This window comes from Phoxinus phoxinus (assembly GCF_949152265.1).
Source record: "Phoxinus phoxinus genome assembly, chromosome: 13".
In the NCBI taxonomy this organism is placed as follows: domain Eukaryota; kingdom Metazoa; phylum Chordata; class Actinopteri; order Cypriniformes; family Leuciscidae; genus Phoxinus; species Phoxinus phoxinus.
Genome location: NC_136888.1, coordinates 7,543,533 through 7,564,812, shown reverse-complemented (window position 1 = coordinate 7,564,812; position 21,280 = coordinate 7,543,533). Strand labels below are relative to the sequence as shown.

The 21,280-nt window shown below is 39.1% G+C and overlaps 1 protein-coding gene across 1 annotated transcript in view; it reads left to right on the top strand.

Annotated features, from left to right (window-relative positions):
* Positions 1-21,280, top strand: part of orc3 (origin recognition complex, subunit 3) — a 53,304-nt gene that overhangs the window by 16,578 nt on the left and 15,446 nt on the right. Inside the window, exons 10-15 of the mRNA XM_079631976.1 lie at positions 808-941; positions 1,021-1,084; positions 3,200-3,316; positions 4,345-4,424; positions 15,496-15,629; positions 17,564-17,643. Of these exons, the coding sequence (XP_079488102.1) occupies positions 808-941; positions 1,021-1,084; positions 3,200-3,316; positions 4,345-4,424; positions 15,496-15,629; positions 17,564-17,643 (609 nt within the window). The remainder of the gene's footprint in view (positions 1-807; positions 942-1,020; positions 1,085-3,199; positions 3,317-4,344; positions 4,425-15,495; positions 15,630-17,563; positions 17,644-21,280) is intronic.

Here is a 21,280-nt window from a genome sequence, read left to right as displayed (position 1 = left end):
TTGCAAACATATTTTATTATTAGTCTTAAAATGTCCATAACATAAAATCATTGTTGAGCCACAACATTGTCAACATACCATAATTTGACGTGTACTGCGCTGCGCTGATGTCTAAAAACTGCTGCACAGTGGTGGCGACTAGCGTCTTGAGCTCAAACAACGCTAAGAGAGAGTTTATGAATGGTCCAGACCAACCTTACGAAAGTGTGACTTACAGAAGATATACTTAATAGTGTACGAACGTGTCGGGAATTGTGCCATAACATTAAGAGAGAGGTTAAGGAATAGGTTAAGAACTACTTAGCGATAAGAACGTTTTGGGGAACCGGGCCCAAGTTACTTTCAAAAGGTGATATGCTCTATTTTGATCGCTTCCGTAGACATCTTTGTTTATATCCAAACTAAGAACTTTTTTTCTTTAAAAAGATAAAAGTACTTCTGTATTAATCGTAATATTTGTAACGCAGAAACAAAGATATTTTATGGTTCAAAAGACTCTTTGTGAAGCTACTTTATACCTATACATGGTAACTGCTTTCTCTGGGTCAGCCACAGCGCAAACACAGATTTGAATGTTCTGGTGTGATCTTTGTCAAAGGTTTAAAAGACATAGACAAATCTTTTTAAAGTACGATTAATATCGCGTGGGTGTTTGAATCGAGATTGCAATGTTTTAACGATTAGTCGGTCAGCTCTACAACAGCATCTAAAACATTATTATTAATGTGAGGGGATTATTATTTATTAACTGGATGGGATTGGAGAATACTGCAATTAAATACTGCAATTACTCCTTTTGTCTTCCAGTTCTCTATGTTAGAGCACTTTAATGGACAGCCTCTCAGTGTGCTTTGCTGTCAGAAGAAAGAGGCTTTGCTTTTTGCCAAGACATTGAGCCAAAAAAATGTGGAAAGAATCCGTCATCTACCCTCATTCATGAGGTATACACAATTTTTTTACTCCAGTAAATGACTACCACAACAGTTCTGTAACCACACAACATATGTCTTTGTACTGTAGGTATGTGGAGACTCAAGAGCCCCAGGAGCAGGTGCAGCTCCTCACCAGTGATGAACATGTCAAGGTAACTACTACTAAATATTAGTCCATGTAGTTGACTGAATTGTGTCTCCTCTTTATTTCTATTACATGGAGAGTGTAACAAGTTCTGTGTAGTAGTTGTTTTGTGAGTCTGGTTGACAATTTCAACAGTCTCTTACAGGGCTTCAGAAGCGCTGTAGCCCCTGACTGAATTTTAGGAGTGCAAGCAGAACATTTAGGGGCACACCTTATCAGCTTGCAATGCAATTATTCAAATTCCCCCCCAAAATAACTGTAATACTGACAAATTCTTTAATAATAATAAATAGACTTAACGTACAGATATTACAATGTGCAGTTTTAAGTTCCCAGGGCTCCAGACTAATATTTGAGGGCAGCAGCACCGGAGCCACTGAGGTCTACAGAGAGTATCTGGTAGCACTGGGGCTGACAAAGCACTGAGCTTAATGTAGGCTGTAGATGACATAGAGTTATAACAGAGTTATAACAGAGAACTCTGCGCCGAATCGGAATGTTTCTCACTGGATCTCGCAGCGATGATGTTATTAATTCTGAGGCGAATTCAATGGATTTCTTCACTGGATCTCCAGAGTCTGGATCTCCTAGTAACAGTGTCGCGTGATGAAGATCGGCCCGCGACTAGCAAGTTCAGGGCGCTGCTCTCATGGCTGTGCTGTCTATTATTGGTCTGAACTAATAAACGGTCCGTGAAGCATAAATGAGTAGCGCATTTTCGTTCTCCTTTCATTTTGTTTGCATTCGCTGCTCTGCAACGTTGTGGTCGAGCCAGTGCGACCTATATAAATATTTGGTTACACCGGCAGGAAAAATGGTCGCAGTCTGGAGCCCTGTATTAGATGATGCACCACAAACCTAAGAAATACAAAATACGTAACTCATGCTGCAACTCCCACCGCTTACTGCTGTAGACTTTGACAAATGACCAAAATGATCTTTTTGCTGTTCTCATAAAATGTATAGGATTTATTGGTGGGCAGAATACCGGTTTAAAAGAAAAACTTGTGCGCAATGCTTAATTTGTAAGTTAATAATTGCGAGATAAAAAATGGCAATTAAAAGGCGTTGTGACCGACACTCACCATATTACAACTTCAGTTTTCCTGGAACATACAATTAGATCATTAAACGGTGATAGCACAACTATAAAAGCAACTAAAAACCATGAATACGGCAACAACTCAGCGTCCAGTCCTTTGGGTGAAGGAGGACAACCATTAGAAATCTGTTTATGAAGTTTGGTTAGAGCAGAACAAAACGCACATGCAACATTAATGTCAGCAGCAGACCGAGATTTACAGGCAGACATTTTTTTAATTTCTGTAAATATTTACAGCATTCAGTTTTGGCAAATTGGCAGTTGTGGAATAAAATGTGTACAAGTTTGTAAAAATAACGGTAACTAATGCAAATAAGAATAAATTACTTACTAATCAGAAGTAATATCATCTACTGGATCAAGCTGCATTGTGTTGTTCTGAGGTAAATTCAAGGCTTATTTCTCACAGTAGGGATGTTCATTTAATTTTTATTTCATTTAACTGACAACCGAAGAATGGATAAGTCTGTGACCCATTAAAGTTAACAATTTGTTTTCCAGGGGTTTAGTTTTAAATGCATAAATAGAGCAGCATAAACAACATGAGGATTCACATATTGTCACGTCACACACCTGCAGCGCTTCTGTGAACGGAGAAATACAATAAAATTGTATATATAAAAGGATTAAATACGCGTAAATATATTTCACTTAAATAATTTATAGATTAACAAAACGAAAAAAAAAAAAACTGCAACAAGTAGCATATTTTTTAAGTTAATATACAGTAAACCAAACGTATAAAACCCCAACGTGTTGTTACCCCAACACTACTTACCTGAATTGTGAACTTTGTGCCTATGGATTCTTTGGCTCATGCTGTATCCATCGGTTTTGGTTAGACTAACAAAACGAAAGTAAAATAGTTGTATGTATTTAGGTTTGTGAACAACCTAAATATATACAACTATTGGCTGCTCCACAACTATAAAACAAGATTAAAAGGGGTTGCTTTTTTTTTCTTTTTTTTTTGTATACAAGCAATAAACAAATCTTTTTTTGTGATTTATGTCTTTTCAGGATACATGTCAAAAATTACTGAAAAACCTCCATAAATACCACAACAATTACTATCCGATTCTTCAATGTCTGCACTCTTTGACATCATTACTGCCTAAGTTTCCTCTCGGAAAGCACGTAAGTAGACCTTTTGGCAGCACTTTTTTTTTTAAAACATTGTCTTTAGTGCACATTACATGTACTTAATAGTAATAACAGTAAATTATAAATAATTAAATGCAACTAAACCCGGTAACACTTTATTTGAATGTGTCCTTGTTAAATGTTACATGTATTTACTATAGTAATAACTATAAATTAGGCATAATTACATGAAGCTAACCCTCACCCAAACCTTAATCCTACCCTAACCCTGTATAGTAAGTACATGTACTTAATTAATATTACTCAGTACTTGAATGTATAATTACACTGTGACAGGGACACGGTTACTCTTTATTTTAATGTCTTTGTTACACTGTAACTATACATTTAAGTACTGAGTAATATTAAGTAAGTTAATGTACTTACTATAGGGTTAGGATTAGAGTTTGGTTTTGTTTAGGGTTAGTTGCATGTAATTATGCATAATTTATAACTATTACTTAACTAACTAGATGTACCATGTAACTGTGACACTGTAAAATAATGTTACCTGTAACCCCAAACCCAAACTTTATAGTAAGTACATGTTGATTAATATTACTCAGTATTTAAACCAAATTAAGTGATCAAGTAATAATTTACTTCCAAGACAAAATGGTCAAATTATCTTTTCTTTTTCAGAACACGATGTAGATTGTATAGTATGAATATAATCAAGATGTGCTACATTTGTCATGATGCCGTTGTCATGTGGCCTACCAGTCTCAGTCTCTATTCACAACGTTTTATCAGAAATTCGGACACTGTTACTGTTAAATTTATATTGTAAAACCTGTCTAACAATTTATGGTTTGTTGATCCTGTTAAACAAGGATTTATTGGCTATCATGCAGTGAATCTAAAAAAGCATAGAAACAGGACACTGGTGTCCCATTAGACATTAATAGGTACATTTTGCTAGAAAAAAAAGTTTGATTTATATACTTTTTTCAGCTAAATTAAGACCTAAAGACAATGGCTAGTGTTTAATGATCATCACATGCAACTGTTATTGTGCTTAGATACGAGAGCTCCATGTTTCCTGCATTGAGAAGAATCTGTGGGAGACTGAGGAGTATGACTCAGCCATGCAACTTCTGAGGTAACCCAGTCTACTAATTTTTTATTTTAGATGGAATTATAGTCTGATTCTACAAAAAGAGTCTGAGTGCCAGATGTACGTACATTTGCGAACGCAGCGTTAATAGCGCCATGGCCAAGACGCAGAAAGCGCTTGATGTGAAACCGCAGTGTGCGTGTCATGTACCAAACCTGCAGTTCATCAGGTAATCAGCGCCTGTCCCCGCCCACTATACCGTAAATTGCGCATATTTAAACGCGTAATTGAATGGGCCTCCTCCTGTCCTTCCATCATGCTGTGACTGTTTGAAATTATCCTGATGCCAATGATTGTAATGTAGCGAGGAGTTTAACAACTGCTGGAATGTGAACGCTGAGTTCGATGTCATCTTTGATTTCTTCCAGTAACTGTAATGTTGCGGAGCTGCTTAATCTGTAACGCTTAATGATTTAATTTTCACTCAACTGGAAAAGTGTGATCCTTGTGGCAAAAATAGTTTCAGCTTGTCTCCTTAGCCTATGTCTTCGTCTTGCTTGGATTACTGCTGCCAGTTCACCAGGAGGCATATGCCAGGAAACCCGCTTCCTAAATTACACCGGCTTTAAAGAGGCGGAGAATTTTCAGCGCAAAATAGAGGCGCGCTTTCACCGGCTTTTTCTGAACATAACGCGGAATACATAATTAGGTACAGTTTACGCTTCCCCTCCCGTCTCTTTATGTGACACTCCCACTTTCCCCTTGACCATCCCATGAATGCCTATGCATGACACGAAAAGCGCATTTTGCCATTTTCAGTTCAGACAGGCAGTCTGCGCTTTCATCTCGGTGCGTCTCGTTTCTTACATGGTTTTATGCGCACTTTGCTAAACAAACACGCCTGAAGTGGACGCAAAAGCGTCAGTACATCTGGCCCTGAATGTTGTTTTTTTACCATGTGATCGTGGTTGGTGTCCACCTGAGTTGACGTCAAGCATGCTTGCTTAACACGCAGGGACCAATGAAGTTCATTCTCGCATGTTACACCAGCACGCCTGAGCTTCCGCAAGAACCAATGAAACTTGTCTTTGCGTGAGTAAGGTTGAGCGCCACCATTGCTTTTTCAACAATGTATTGACTCATTGATGGGGAATATCCGATCTGTCGTCTTACATGACCGCATAGTGCATAATCTGCGATGACATAACATAAAGGTTAATTTATGTACAGACAAAATGCATTGAATGATGGAGAATAAAACTTTGCGGTCAAGTTAAAAAAATAAAGTCCTACATTTTAAAACCTTTATTTGAATATGGCAATGTGATCCCTCGTTCTACACTATTTCTATGATTAAATCACTGACAGAGACTCCTCGCCTATTAGCTAATGAATGTGGTCATGGATAGTAAGCGTGTTGCCATCATCCATAGCAACGACGTCATCCCAACCTTTCTCTTAGCTTAAGACTTCACTCTATTCCTCAGTAAAAGTTAGTTTCAGCAGCGTTGTCAATAGGTTTTAAAGGTTGTATCAGCGATTATGGGTGACGTCACTTCTGTTTGTGTTTGAAGCGAGATCCCAAACAAACCAAGTTAGCTCGCCCCTCTAACTATTTCATGCATCATGAAAAAAAAAAAGATCATGCAAGCGCATTTCTTAGCTAGAGCTACCCAAGTTTAGTCGAGCTTCGCTCATGTTATTTCAAGGATATTTTCACACACAGTTCACATCCAAACAAGTGAGCACTAGCAGCTACTCGCCTGTCCAGAAGAAACAGTGCAACCTCGGCGTCCGATAATTTTTTTAAAACATTTTTTAACATTTTTTTTTACTTTAATTTCTTTCCACCGTTCAAAAGCCTTCCCGATAACTATACGTGTCTTGGAATAAACACGATGGTATTCTCTTGCCCTCTTCCTCCTCCTCTTGGGGATTGACTCAGCCATGTTCAATTTCTCTTGTTGATAGACACTGGCTTCTTCTTCAGCTCCGACTTCGTGTGCAGCCGTCACCGCGCACGAGCGCAAAACCTCACAACACCCAGCCCCTGTCGGTGATTGGTTGGAACACTGTTTATTTTGGTTTTGAGTGGTTGGTGAAACCAATTGTTTTTGTGTGCAAATCTCAGAGCCTAGGCTGCCTACAGAGACGCGTTTTTTGACAGCTTGCTTATGGGGCGGGCAGCTAGCGGATCGTTAGGAAAGATTAGATGAATGTGATCATTTAAGTTTGGGCCTGAAATCGCTGATACAACCTTTAAGAGGAAACTCTTACCTAATAACTTTTACTGCTATTTAGGAGAACTCTTAGTGGTAAGATAAAATGTTTTGTGAATACGGCCCCTGATTCAACTCATTTGTTGATTTGAAGCAGGGCTGGAAACGTGGTGTAATGCGGGGAGACGGAGTCTGAGGAGTGAATTTTGGACGGCAGTTCAAATTGTTTAGGAAAATGAAGGACTTAAGTGAATTACAAAGCCTTGTTTACATAATAAATAATAGTTTAGCAACCAATTGTTACATTGCGAATATATAAACGTTTGGTTTTGTGCCGAGTGAAAGGGATGTGAGCCTATAAATTCAGATTAAGTTTTAATCTGCTTTGCGAGCACTTGATTTTCCACGATTTTAACAATATTCCATGAGTACACATGGAATTTCTTGTTTCTCTCCTTAAATCCTCACTCACTTCTCTCAAGTGAGATTTTTTTTTTTTTTTAGTAAAAGGGTAATATTAATATTTGAAATTGTGTCAAAAAATGACTGATATGGAATGATATTCCGGACATTATTCAAAAGGAATTGCAAATACAATTTACATTTACATTTACATTTAGTCATTTAGCAGACGCCTTTATCCAAAGCGACTTACAACTGAGGACTACAGCAAGCGAGTCATCGTGAAGAGGCAAAAAATAAAAATAATGCAAGAAGTGCTCAAAATACAAAGTTCTGGCATTGCTCAGAGTAGCATAAGCCAAAACAAGGGAGGGTAAAGGAGAGGTTTTTTTTTTTTTTTTTTAAATGTCAAGTGCTCACGGAAGAGATGAGTTTTCAGTTGTCTTTTGAATGTGGTCAGGGATTCTGCATTCCAGATGAGGGTAGGGAGATCATTCCACCAGCAAGGAACCGTGAATGAGAATGTTCTGGAGAGTGATTTTGTGGCTCTCTGTGATGGTACCACGAGCCGTCGCTCATTGACCGATCGCAGATTTCTGGTAGGGATGTAGACTCGTAGGAGCGAGTGAAAGTAGGAGGGAGCTGAGCCTGTGGTCGATCTGTAAGCGAGCGTCAATGCCTTGAACTTGATGCGAGCAGCGAGTGGTAGCCAGTGCAGAGAGATGAACAGAGGAGTGACGTGGGCCCTTTTGGGCTCGTTGAAGACAAGACGGGCTGCAGCATTCTGGATCATTTGTAGAGGTTTAATTGCACATGATGGAAGACCAGCCAGAAGAGCATTGCAGTAATCAAGCCTAGAGATAACCAAGGCCTGGGCGAGAAGTTGTTGCATGCTCAGTCAGGAAGGGCCTGATTTTCCTGATGTTGTGCAGTGCAAACCTGCATGATCGAGCTGTCTTTGTGATGTGGTCTGTGAAGGTCAGATGCTCATCAAATGTTACTCCAAGGTTTCTGACCGACCTTGATGGGGTGATTAAAGTTTAATCTAGCTGGATAGTGAAGTCGTGCTGTAGAGACGGATTGGCAGGGAGGACGAGAAGCTCAGTCTTTGCCAGGTTGAGCTGCAGGTGATGTTCCTTCATCCATGCCGAGATGTCCGCCAGGCAGCTTGAGATGCGTGCAGCTACTGTGGGATCATCAGGTGGAAATGAGAGGTAGAGCTGGGTGTCATCAGCATAGCAATGGTAAGAGAAGCCATGTGCCTGTATGATGGGTCCCAGTGATGTGGTGTAAATGGAGAAGAGGAGCGGTCCAAGAACTGAACCCTGAGGAACCCCTGTAGTCAGTTGATGTGCTTTGGATACCTCGCCACTCCATGCGACCCTGAAGGACCTACCTGTGAGATAGGACTCAAACCAGTGGAGAGGAGTTCCTGTGATGCCCAGTGATGAGAGGGTGGACAGGAGGATCTGATGATTCACGGTGTCGAAGGCAGCAGACAGATCCAGGAGAATGAGAACTGATGATTTGGAGGCAGCTTTTGCGATCCGTAGGGCTTCTGTGACTGACAGCAATGCAGTCTCGGTTGAATGCCCTTTCTTGAAGCCAGATTGGTTTACGTCTAGTTGGTTGGTCAGAGAGAGGAAGGATGTTACTTGGTTGAAGGCAACTCGTTCAAGTGTTTTCGCAATGAATGGTAGGAGAGAGACAGGTCTGTAATTCTCTAAGAGTGATGTGTTTAATGTCGGTTTCTTAAGCAGTGGAGTTACCCGAGCCTGCTTGAATGCTGTAGGAAAAGTGCCAGTGTGGAGGGATGAGTTGATGATGTGTGTGAGTGCTGGTAGAAGTGTGGGAGAGATGGCTTGTAGAAGGTGTGAGGGGATGGGATCTAGAGGGCAGGTGGTGGGGTGACTGGAGAGGAGAAGTTTAGATACTTCTTCCTCGGTTAGTGGAGAGAATGAGGAGAGAATGTGTTTGGGAGTGGGAGGGGTTGGACTGGGTTCCTGTGTGTGTGGAGCTGAGAACTGATTGCTGATAGTTGTTGTTTTGTTGGTGAAGAAGTTAGCAAAATCATCAGCAGTTAAAGAGGAGGTGGGTGGTGGTGGAGGTGGACAGAGGAGAGAGTTGAATGTCTTGAAAAGAGTTCGTGTGTTAGCGGTGCTGTTGATCTTGTTGTGAAAATAAGAAGATTTTGCAGCATGAACATCAGCAGAAAAGGAAGAGAGCAGAGATTGATACATACTAAGGTCAGTAGGGCTGCAACAACGAATCGATAAAATCGATAAAAATCGATTATTAAAATAGTTGGCAACGAATTTCATTATCGATTCGTTGTGTCGCGCGACACGGAGATGTAAAAAAAAAAAAAATTGTGCGTATATTCTGTGCTATTGTTAAGCCCCACAAAAGGGACAAAAACATTATAAAGCATCATAAAGTTGTCGTGCACTATATTATAAGTGTTCTGAAGCCATTATATAGTATAATGTGAGATAGAAATTAATATTTAAGTCATTAAATTCAAGATCACGTACACTTTTCCCTCCGCTGCGGCTGTCAGTCATTCTCCATTCAGCATCAAACAGCGCGTCGCGTTCGGTTACGACGGTCAACAACACGATGAAAAACTCTCTCCAAGATGATTCAAAGTTACTATAATTATACGTGATCTGTAGATAAAGGTCTATGGTTTTGCATTAAACAACTTTATCTTGCTAGACTTTATTGCTGCATCATCATGTTACTTTCTACCGGGTTTCTCTCAACACTGGAGTCAGACTCAGAGCACTATAATTGTTCTTCACGCGCACAGTAACTGACATTTAAAACTGTTAAAAGAAAATGCTCAATAAACTATTGCATAGATAGATACTGTATAATACACTACGCTCCATATGCCTTTCCTTTGTGATTTGAACTTTTTAATGTGGACTCGAAGCGCAGCGCGCTGTGACTCGTGTTGCTTCAAGCGCATCATTCTGCGCTCGCGATGCGCATAAGCGCTGTGTGCCGCACTGTATTGGAGCCTTTTATATCATAATACAGCGACGCAATGAACGATTATTAATAGCCTTTCTAGTTCTGTACTATCCATCATGTTGCTGCCTCATTAAACCGCTGTGCTATACATTTAATTTAGTCTCAATTTTATAGTAGGCTATAAAATAATTAATCTTTTTGATTTTTGTTATCTTGTTTTTCATGAATGTATTTTACAACAATACAAAGAGCAATGTGTAACGTTTGACCAAATTTAGTGTTACACTTATTCTAATATTTGTTCCTCACTAAATGTTTTTTCATGTTCAGATTTAATACAATTATTGTGCACTTGTGATTTTTCTAGACTAAATTGTATGCTTAATTATCCACTATTCTAGTTTATAATAGCATTTATGGTGTTTTTTTTATTTTTTTTTATTTTTATTTTTTTTAATGAAGTTGTCTGTATTAAGTAGATTGTGTTTAACACACAAAATAGTGATTATCAGTTCAACACACATAGTTATAGAAATTCTACTTGATTTGAAAAAAAATTGCCTTGGTATCGGATTGGTTTTGTTATCGGATCGGATCGGTTCTGAAAAAATGGTATTGGTGCATCCCTATCAAGGAGCACTGTTTGTGCACTTTCTGAAGATTTTTTTGCACTGTGAATTTGCACTGTCATTTCTGTTTTTGAATAAAGGGAATGAATGCTTTTTTTTATTTATTTTTTATCCGATTAATCGATTAATCGAAAAAATAATCGACAGATTAATCGATTATTAAAATAATCGTTAGTTGCAGCCCTAAAGGTCAGTTGTGTCTTTTGATTTGCGCCATTTCCTCTCTGTTGCCCTGAGTTTAGTCCGGTGTTCACGAAGAACCTCAGATAACCAGGGGTTAGAGGGAGTAGTACGTGCTGGCCTGGAGGAGATAGGGCAGATATTGTCTAAAGAAGAAGTTAAAGTGGAGCATAAAGTATCTGTTGCGGTATTAACATCCAGAGATGAGAAGTGTGAGTGTGAGGGAAGAGAAGATGACACAGCAGAGGAGAGATGGGAGGGAGAGAGTGAGCGCAGGTTTCGTCTGAAAGTAACTGGTAGGGGGGTTGGTGGAGCATGGGTAGTGAGTTGTAGATTGAATGTAATGAGGAAATGATCAGAAACATGGAGAGGTTTCACCAAAATGTTGTCTGTGATGCAGTTGCGTGTGTAAACCAGGTCCAGTTGGTTGCCTGATTTGTGAGTACCTGAGGTGATGAGCCGTTTGAGATCGAATGAGGCTAGGAGAGCGATGAAGTCTGTTGCATGCGGCTTCTCTAGATGAATGTTGAAATCACCAAAGACTACAAGTGGGGTGCCATCCTCAGGGAAAGAAGACAGCAGCACATCCAGCTCCTCTACAAAGCTTCCCAGTTGACCTGGGGGGCGATATATGACTACAATATGGATCTTAATGGGAGATGTAAGTATAATAGCATGATATTCAAACGAGTAGTTATTGCAGAGAGAGGAGAGAGTTGAGTAATTCCAATTGTTAGAAATGAGAAGACCTGTGCCCCCACCCCTCCCAGACTGGCGAGGAGTGTGAGAGAAGGAGAAGTTGTTAGAGAGAGGAGTCGGGGTTGCTGAGTCTTCTGGACGAATCCAGGTCTCAGTTAAGCCTAAAATATTAAGAGTAGAGTGAGATGCAAAGGCTGGAATGAAGTCAGCTTTGTTGACTGCTGACTGACAATTCCATAGACCCATAGAAATAGAGAGAGGTGTGTGAGAGGATGAGAGAATGGGACACAGATTAGCAGTATTGCGCTGCCTTCTGTGCGTGATGGGAGAGCGTCGTCGAGAGACAACAGGAATGTATTGAAAACACATAATTAGTAGGGAAATACTATACCTGTGTGAAAGGAAGAGGGAGAATAGGATACTTAAGTGCCTTGTCGGTGTCCTTGCTCGGTGGAGTCGCGCAGGTAGAGTCGATGGTCTTTACCCGAGTCGGTCTTCACACGAGGAGAGCTGAACGCTTCCGCTGACGCTTGCGCGACAGCGCGCACACTACAGAAATATAGTGCTTTCAACGCCTGAGTGAGGACAGCTGCTAGTCCAAGCAATTAACACAGGCAAAGCAAATAATCCGAAAATGGGAGAAAATCGAAACTGCCTCTATGGACAGCTACACTTAAGTGCTATATAAATTAAACTGCAATAGCCCACTTCTCAGACGCGGCTGTTATATAAAGTAGTCACGCGTCTAATTCAAATACAGATTTGTTTGAAGGTAAAATGTACAAGTAACCACAGAATCGAAAATAGCCCTACTTTCTGGAAAATAATACACTAAACAACAAGAGAACTGAATATTAAGAAAAAACCTCTTGCGCGCTCTCGTTCTTCACGCAGACTGACGCTGACGCTTGTCCTGCACTGTTCTGATTCTCCTAGCCTTTATATGCAATTTGCAATTGCATTTTCAATTTGTGGACGCATAAAATGTGACATAATCCAAACGCAATTGCAAATCGTGCATTACCGTTTGCATTTTCGTTTAAGCGAACGCACACTGACAGCCACATTTCAAATGGAAAAGCAAAGTCCGTTTGCAACTGCGTTTCCCATATCTGACGAGTTTTGACCCTGTCATATTTAAATAGCAATTTCATTATTTTAACATTTACAATCACATTTTGTCAAAGTTCATCTATTGGAGTATTACTATTGACAACTGTGTCACATTGAGAAATGGAAATCCTGAAAATGAAAGTAAAAAAACGCCATTTAGGCCATTTTATTTCCATTCATTCACTTCAACTGTAAGATGGAGGCTGCAATACCACTGTTGTCCACTAGAGGGAGCAGCAGGATTATATTTGTAATCTTTTTATCAGCTTTCAGCATTGGCTAACAAACAAAAGCTTAAAGTAACACTAAGTAGCTTTTCAACCTTCATAATATATTTCCAAGACCCTTGTGATGGTACATCGACTTAAAATAAGTTAAATGACACGTCTGCCATAGCCTGACGTGGTCTGTATCGCTTTTACTGGCACTATGTAACTTCGGGTTTCGGGTCGGAACCCGTGCACAAAAAGAACTACAAAATTCGAGTGCTTTACGGCATACGTCACTCCCCCCACCACTTCCTCAAATTCGGACGCTTTTGTAAGCGTAAATCATGCATCATACTAACAATTTACCTTACACTAAAAGAGTAAGGGAAAAGTACATCACGCAAAACATAAGGTAACGGGTGGATCTGATGTATACTGGGGTGATTACAGACAGAACCCAGCTTATTTTTGGTTAAGAAACCCCTTAAATCAACAAAATAAACAAGCAATCATACATGTATAAACTTAAAATAATTGTACATTAACGAAAAGTTCACAATACTCAGGTTCAACAACGTGTATTGACAGATATATAAGGTTTATACACGTCGGGCAACACAGAGTTATTCAGCGCTGGAGGCGCGGCCGCGCTCCGATATAGGCTACATCAAACAAACATTGCAACTCAATTCCACACACATTTAAACCCCAGAAACCCAATGTCCCAGCAGATCAAATACTCAGTCAATCAAACATAAATTGTCCGGACTGAACTAGATGTCCTCCGCGAAGAGAAGGGAAAAAAAAAAAAAAAAAAAAAAGATACCGGGCGAAGCGTGGCGAGACGCCGCAGTCAACACATTTCCTCCATGAACTCACGCAACCTCGCCACAGTCTGTTTAGCCGCCGGGATGCTGTAGTAGTCCATAAAAACCCGCGTATAATCCACAAAAAGTCAGTTGAATTCCTCAGGCCACCTTTACACAGAGCCCGCTAAACAGCCAGGCTGCGGTAGGCTAAATTATTTACGACAGCGCTAATGGACAATTCAGCTTCCAACCAGTAGGGCGACCGCAGAGGAAATGTTACTTGGTGTTACTTTAAAGCAATATATTTTTTATTATGATGGACGTGTAATACGTGTGTAAGCATGCATAATAGAGTTAACATGGAAAAACTGGTTTGCTTTAGTGCAAAATACTGGTAAAAATCAAGACTTGTAAAATGAAAGAGCCAATAAGTGGTCTTCTACTGCCCTCTGCTGGACATTCTACTTATTAATAGTCTTTTCACATGTGCTTTTGCATTCATATATTTAGACACTAAAAAATCCCTTACATAACAATTACTATTATAACAGAATCATATTTTGTCAGAGTTTATCACTTCATTTGTTCTGATGCTTCACATAATTGCTAGCAACGTGGTAAATCATGGTAAATAACGCTAGAAACATGGTAAATGATAGTAAATAAGGTACATCATGCTAGAATCCTAGTATATCATGGTAAATCATCCTGTAACATGGTAAATCAAGCTAAACTAAGATGAATCATGGTACACTATGGTAAATCATACTAGAATCATATTAAATCATACTAGAATGGGCTTACTTTCATTTTACAAGTCTTGATTTTTACCAGTATTTTGCACTAAAGCAAACCAGTTTGCATGGTTTTCATGCAAACCATGTTAACTCCATTATGCATGCTTACACACGTTACACGTCCATCATAATAAAAAATATATTGCATTAAGCATTTGTTTGTTAGCCAATGCTGAAAGCTGATAAAAAGATTACAAATATAATCCTGCTGATCCCTCTAGTGGACAACAGTGGTATTGCAGCCTCCATCTTACAGTTGAAGTGAATGAATGGAAATAAAATGGTGTTTTTTTTACTTTCATTTTCAGGATTTCCATTTCTCAATGTGACACAGTTGTCAATAGTAATACTCCAATAGATGAACTTTGACAAAATGTGATTGTAAATGTTAAAATAATGATTTTATAAAGTCTAAATATGAACGCATGGCCCGACAAATGCCGTCGACTGTGAGTGACATTACTTTCCAACACAAACACGCCCCATAGCATAATCCCAGCCTTGACACGGATTGACAGGTTTTCCGTGTAAGGCATCGGAAATGGAAATAGTAGGGAATTGCGATTCCATTTGAGTTTTGGCGGACTACATACGCGACGCTGAGAAAGTGAAAAAGCAGACGTGGTAATTGAAATTGCTATTTATATATGACAGGGTCAAAACTCGTCAGATATGGGAAACGCAGTTGCAAACGGACTTTGCTTTTCCATTTGAAATGTGGCTGTCAGTGTGCGTTCGCTTAAATGAAAATGCAAACGGTAATGCGCGATTTGCAATTGCGTTTGGATTGTCACATTTTATGCGTCCACAAATTGAAAACGCAATTGCAAATTGTATTTGCAATTCCTTTTGAATAATATCCGGAATATCATTCCATAGACTGATACTTAAACATCTTTATTTTTATTTTTGAATAACTAAACCTGGCTCTTGCAATGAACATAGTCATAGAAGCTGGAATGTAAACACCTGATGAGTATGTTGTTGTTGTTGTTGTTGTTGTTTTATGATTCAGTGGTTCCTGTATTTATTGGAGGAATTGCTCCAGTTTCAGTGTCACTCTTGATTATTTCTCCCCAGGATTCTTGCAAAAGATGAGCTTGTTGCAGCTTTAGAGAAGTGTGCTGAGATTCTTAAATCTGCCAAAACCAAAAGAATGCAGAATGTTCTGCAACAAGTGGAAGATTTTATTGGCAGATTAGAAGCGCTGGAGGGTAAGTCAGTATGTGTGGTTTCCATCCAAGTTTCAAATGTATTTTATAGAAATAATCAGAATATCACAAACTAGTTGCTTTTCCATTCAGTGGGTTCAAGAGAACAAACTACCGGTAATCACTTCTGGAGAAATTGGATGAGAATATGAAATGCCTTATTTTTGGGAACAAAACTGAACTTTGTTAGTAAATGTAATTCATTTTATTAATAATTTTAATGGCAATCTTCTTCAGATCAACATTTGGAATGCTATGCAAAAATATTGATCTGCTGATATTTTCTTGTGACTTCTCAAGCCATGTTGACTTGTAAACTCAGATCACATCAATCAATTTATTCTGTAAACATGTTTCTACGGTAGTTCATGCTCATTTTCTTATCTAATAAAACATGTATCCACCTCAAGTGAGCGTCTTCAAGTCCCATGTACATTCACTGTGTGAGCTGTGTATTCTTAACACTAGTATACATGTGGCATCATCAGTAGACAATTTTATCCACACATTTTTCTTAATCTCTGGACGGCATAGGGAAAGCTCAATTTGTATTTACATGAAGTTTCAGAACTCGAGAATGAATGAATGAAGTGCCCATTCACACCAAGGACAACAGCTATAATGATAATGTTTTAATAATCGTTGTAATTCTTTGAGAATATAGAAGCCCACACCATAACAATAATGACACTGACAAATTGAGCGTCAGCGTCAGTTCTGGCAGGCCAGGTAGTCAAGACGCTGCTAATGCTTTTTCTAACAACACCGTCCCGTCAGCTGAGCTGCTCCAGCTGAGCTGCATTAGCTGGTTAACTCCCCTCGCTGCTCAATGGCCAAGCTCAAACAAGGCGCCCTATTTAAAGCTCATTCAGCTTGCTCATTTATGCTTGCTGCTCACTTATGCTGCCCGCCACCTCCCCAGCTCCTCCTTATGCATAACATGACAATTGCTGACGTCATGTTGCCTGCTCTGTTCACAGGGGGATATTTCAACTCTCACAGTCCTAAACTGTGAGCGTTCCCTAATGCTGCTGCTGCTGCTGTCCTCTGACTCTCTGCTATTTCATGGTGCTCATGAAAGGTCAGAGGACTCCCTGAACAGAGCCATACCTCCAAATTTCAATTCAGGAAAATCAACTTGTTTGCAATCTATTCAATACAAATTCTAAATTATTTTTATTGTTGTGTGTTCTTGACTTAATGGACCTGACAGAAATGATGTCATTAGAATAACTTTTTCCAGCTGATAAAAATTATAAAAACTTTGAAAGTCAATCAGAATCCAACTGGTTTTAAAACAGCAGACAGCATAACTTCAGTTCATGCTCATAATAAACAGAATGTTAACGTCCTTTGGTTTGGGCTGACGATTGAGTAGATGTAAATATTTCCAAAAATTATATCCTTTTTGTCAGCGTGTTACTAGACAATTTTCTTTTTTTTCCCCCCTTCTCATGTTGGTGGGCATGGTCAGGTCTCTCACCGCTGGAGTGTTAACAACGATTTATAGGGATAGTTGACCCACAAATAAAAAGAGTAATCAAATAGTAGTCTTATTTTTATGATTCAGATAGAGCAATGTATTGTTTTATGTAACTGACTTTTATGTTACTAAACTAAAAAGTCCTGAAATAAAAAAATTGATGAATTACTTGTAAGACTAGACAAGGGGTCGGAACCTTTTCTCTTTTTTTGGGTTGTTTTCACTGCAAAAAACGGGCATGCAAATAATAATGCACTTTTATTTCTGTGTCGAGATCTTTAAGATATATCATCATATTTATGTTATGCTGTATTTGATTATTTAGAGTTTGTGTGCCAATAAGCCAGCCTGAGTTGCTTATAATTTGCAATCATTTGCAAAGAATTGTTTATTAAAAATGTCATCACTAGATGTACTGTAAATACCCTTAGTAATACATTGCTTTGCCTGTCAGGTGTCACTTCAGAAGAGTCCACTGGGGATGGTGTCATCTTGGAGAAGAACAGAAGAACAGATCTCTTTCAGCTTCAAAAGGTAAAGGATTTGTTGACTTATTTAGCTAAACTGGAATTAGTTTTTTTCTAGCACGTTTTACATGGATGTAATGAGTAATGTGTACATTTAGACAGGGACAACCATTATAGATTATAGAAAGCATGTTGTTATACACAAATTGCACTTCCAAACAGTGATATGCCTTTCTGTGTACAAAGGTGATGGTTTATTCATTCTCAGGTAGGGCTGTAACGATTTACGATATTAAACCGAAATCGCGACACTCAGATCCACGAACCTGTGTCGCGGTATGAGAAGGCAGATCGCGATCGACACACCCCTTCCCAGACTTATCTTTCTCGTCCAGAATAGATCCTAGGGCTGTGACGGGGTCTTTTACATATTAGGTATGGGAATTTCAAGCAAAAATAATATTCGAAGATCGCTGGGTATCATTTGATTATTATTCAAAAATCGCACCTCTCCCCCACACGCACACACGCGCGCAGCGCGCGAGCACACACACACACACAAGCAAACACCAGAGCAAGTGAGCAAAGCGCGCGGTGTTTGCTTGTATGTGTGTGTGGCACCGGCGCGCGCGTGAACTGGAGCTCACCTCATAAACGAATCGAAACTTAGAAAGCTTGAAATACTTTTACTTGATTTAACGTTAATTCAAAACATAAAGAAATGGCGGCTTAGGCTAATTAGGAAGTGTGCATTTCTCTATATAGGCGCGTTCACTTTGTGGCAAGTGTTATTCCTGCGCTTGAGATGCGGGTCATGCGGAATAGGCAATATATTATTTGTGGTTTACAGCACAGACAGTAAGCCTCGGTTACCTCAGAAGAATTTTTAACATGCTCGAATCATCTCCACAATGGAGTATAGTTCTGTTTGTTTTTCAAAAGTATTTTGTTACAAGAAAACAGAGTTATAGCTTTAGCTATTTATTTATTTATTTGGCTTTTAAAATCCTTCCTCCTCGCAAGAATCGCGGTTTGTATCGAATCGTGGGTCAGAAATCGGGATACGAACCGAATCGTGGGTTTGCTGTATCGTTACAGCCCTATTCTCAGGTACTGTGAATAAGACACAGATGTTGTAACAGGAGGCATTAATACAGCATGATCTTGCTTTGGTTCATCATTTTAAAGTAAAAAATAATAAAATTACTGTAAAACAACAACACAAGAACAACTTTATTTATAAAGCACATTTAAACACAATATAGATTGATCCAAAATTATGTACACAGTACAAAGCAGGTATACGCAATAAAAACAATAATTGCATGTTTCCAAAAGCTAACGAATAAAAAGACGATTTAAGAGTAGATTTAAAAACCTCACAGACCTCACATGATCGAGGAGACCATTCCAGCGCTTGTTTCGGGGTACAGAAAAGGCTGATCAATAGGGTTGGCTATCGTTTTAATTTTATCGATTCTGATTTCGATTCTGCTTATCGATTCCGATTCCTATCGATTCATTATTTCGATTTCAGTAAGGTAAAAGAAAACAAAACTTCTTATTGCAAAACATTTAATTGTAGCTGAATATCATGAACAAAAATCAACAGGCTAAAGAATCCCTGTGGTTTAAATATACCATTGAAAAACAACTAGCCTAACTAAACATTTCAAGCATTATTAAAGACAATAAACATTAAAAAAGAGCAAATAAAAAATTAGCAATCGCAACAAATACAGGGCTCCAGACTAACTTTTTTCACTAGGAGCACAGTGGCCCCCAACTGAAAATTTTAGGGGCACAACAAGAAAATTTAGGAGCACACACCGTAAATCAACATACTTATCAAATATTCACATTTCTACTCATTTCCAGTGTATTACTAATAAATACTTTGATAATAGATGCAGAAATTACAATGCCTTTGCGCTCTGATTTAACGTTACAGCCTCTTGTCTTCTAAAAGCAACCGGCAGTTGATTTATTAACACCGCATACTCTATGCTTTGTTATTAAATAGAGTATTGTGTTTAAACTGTGAAGTGCCTGCACTGTCGGCAAACTTTGTGTTCCCCGCAGTTATGGGGTAGCGACTGCAACATTCGCAGTTTATGGAATTCGTCTCCTTACAGTACTACCAGTACAGTACTACCTCAACCAGTCTTCCCGAAAATGGTGGGTTCGGCCTTTTTCGCCACTAAAACCTCTCACTCTGAATCATCATCCGACTGTGACACTGTACTAGGGCTTCAACGTTTCAAATAGCTCACGGTTCAGTTTGTATCACGGTTTTAGGTTCACAGTTTCGGTATGATTCGGTATGTGTTCAGGGGGAAAAAGACTACTGTCAGAAAAAATTAAGAAAATAAGAAGAAATAATCTAACCAAGCAAAAGCACAAATAAATACAATAGAGCAAAGATAGCCTACTAATAATATAAACTATGCTTTTCAGGTCTAACATTAGTTTTCAGGTACAGAAATTGAATAAAATAATCAAATGTAAAATAACATTGCATATTTGACTGTATAAATGAAAGATTAATCCTTATTAAAGTTACAAAAGGTATTTAATTCAGAGCTTAAGGCATAACAGATACTATATCTGCTAGGATACTCATCAAGACGGCCATGTTTTGTGTAAATTTGTCCATTCAAGTGCAAATGAAAGTTTGCACTTTCGACTTGAAAGATAACTCAATATTTGTGCGCTGTCTGAGATGAGTAGCCTACGAATACACGCACGCGCGCTCACAAATCTAGACACGAGTTCTCTTTCACGTCTTGCTCTTGAATGTTTACATTGGCAAAACATAAATGAGTTTAGTTTAAACACCGATGGTAACGTCTGCAGTTCAGGTCTCGCCGGCGCTCGTGCGCTATCAACTCCCGGGTGATGACGGCGTAAATGACAGGTCATGTTCGAGCATTTGGCACTTGCATTGAACAATGTTTACAAAGAGTAATCGTTTTGATTATCGCTGTTGTAATGTATTATTTGGTAAGCCAGCAAGTGAATTTAACTTGCACAGTAGCCGCAGGTCGGAAGAACGAGTCAATAGTTCGCTTGCTCGTTGCTCAGACGCTCATAGCAGTCTGTGATATTTGTCTCCGTCTCCTTCCCACAGACGTTTAAAGGGGTCATGACATGGTTTATTTTATTTTATTATTATGTTCCCTTAGGTGCAATTATAGTATTACTATAGTTTTTTTTACAATTTTTTTTTAAAATGTAGTGATTTATGACCTTTTCCCACCCTGTTTCTCATCCTCTGATTCAAACAGTCTGTTTTGGGGGTGTTTCCCCTTTAAGAGTTCAGTGTTAACGCCCACTGCTATGATTGGCTAATGTCAGTGCCTATGCATCAATTATTAACGCCCCCAGCCAGAACATTTGCGGATTCGGCGCAACTGTTTAATAGCGGGTGATGCATGCGAAGCGATGGCTCTTGCAATGATAAAACCTTATTATGTTTGAGCCGGAATCAGATGAGGAATCAGAGGAAAATGAACCATCACCACAACAACGAAGACTGGATCAGCCCGTGTCCACATGGAAAGTGAAACTATTTTGAATTAATAAAAAAAAATTAACCCGAGACACTTGAAAACGGATTATTGTTTAGGGCTGTAACGATACAGCAAACCCACGATTCGGTTCGTATCCCGATTTCTGACCCACGATTCGATACAAACCGCGAT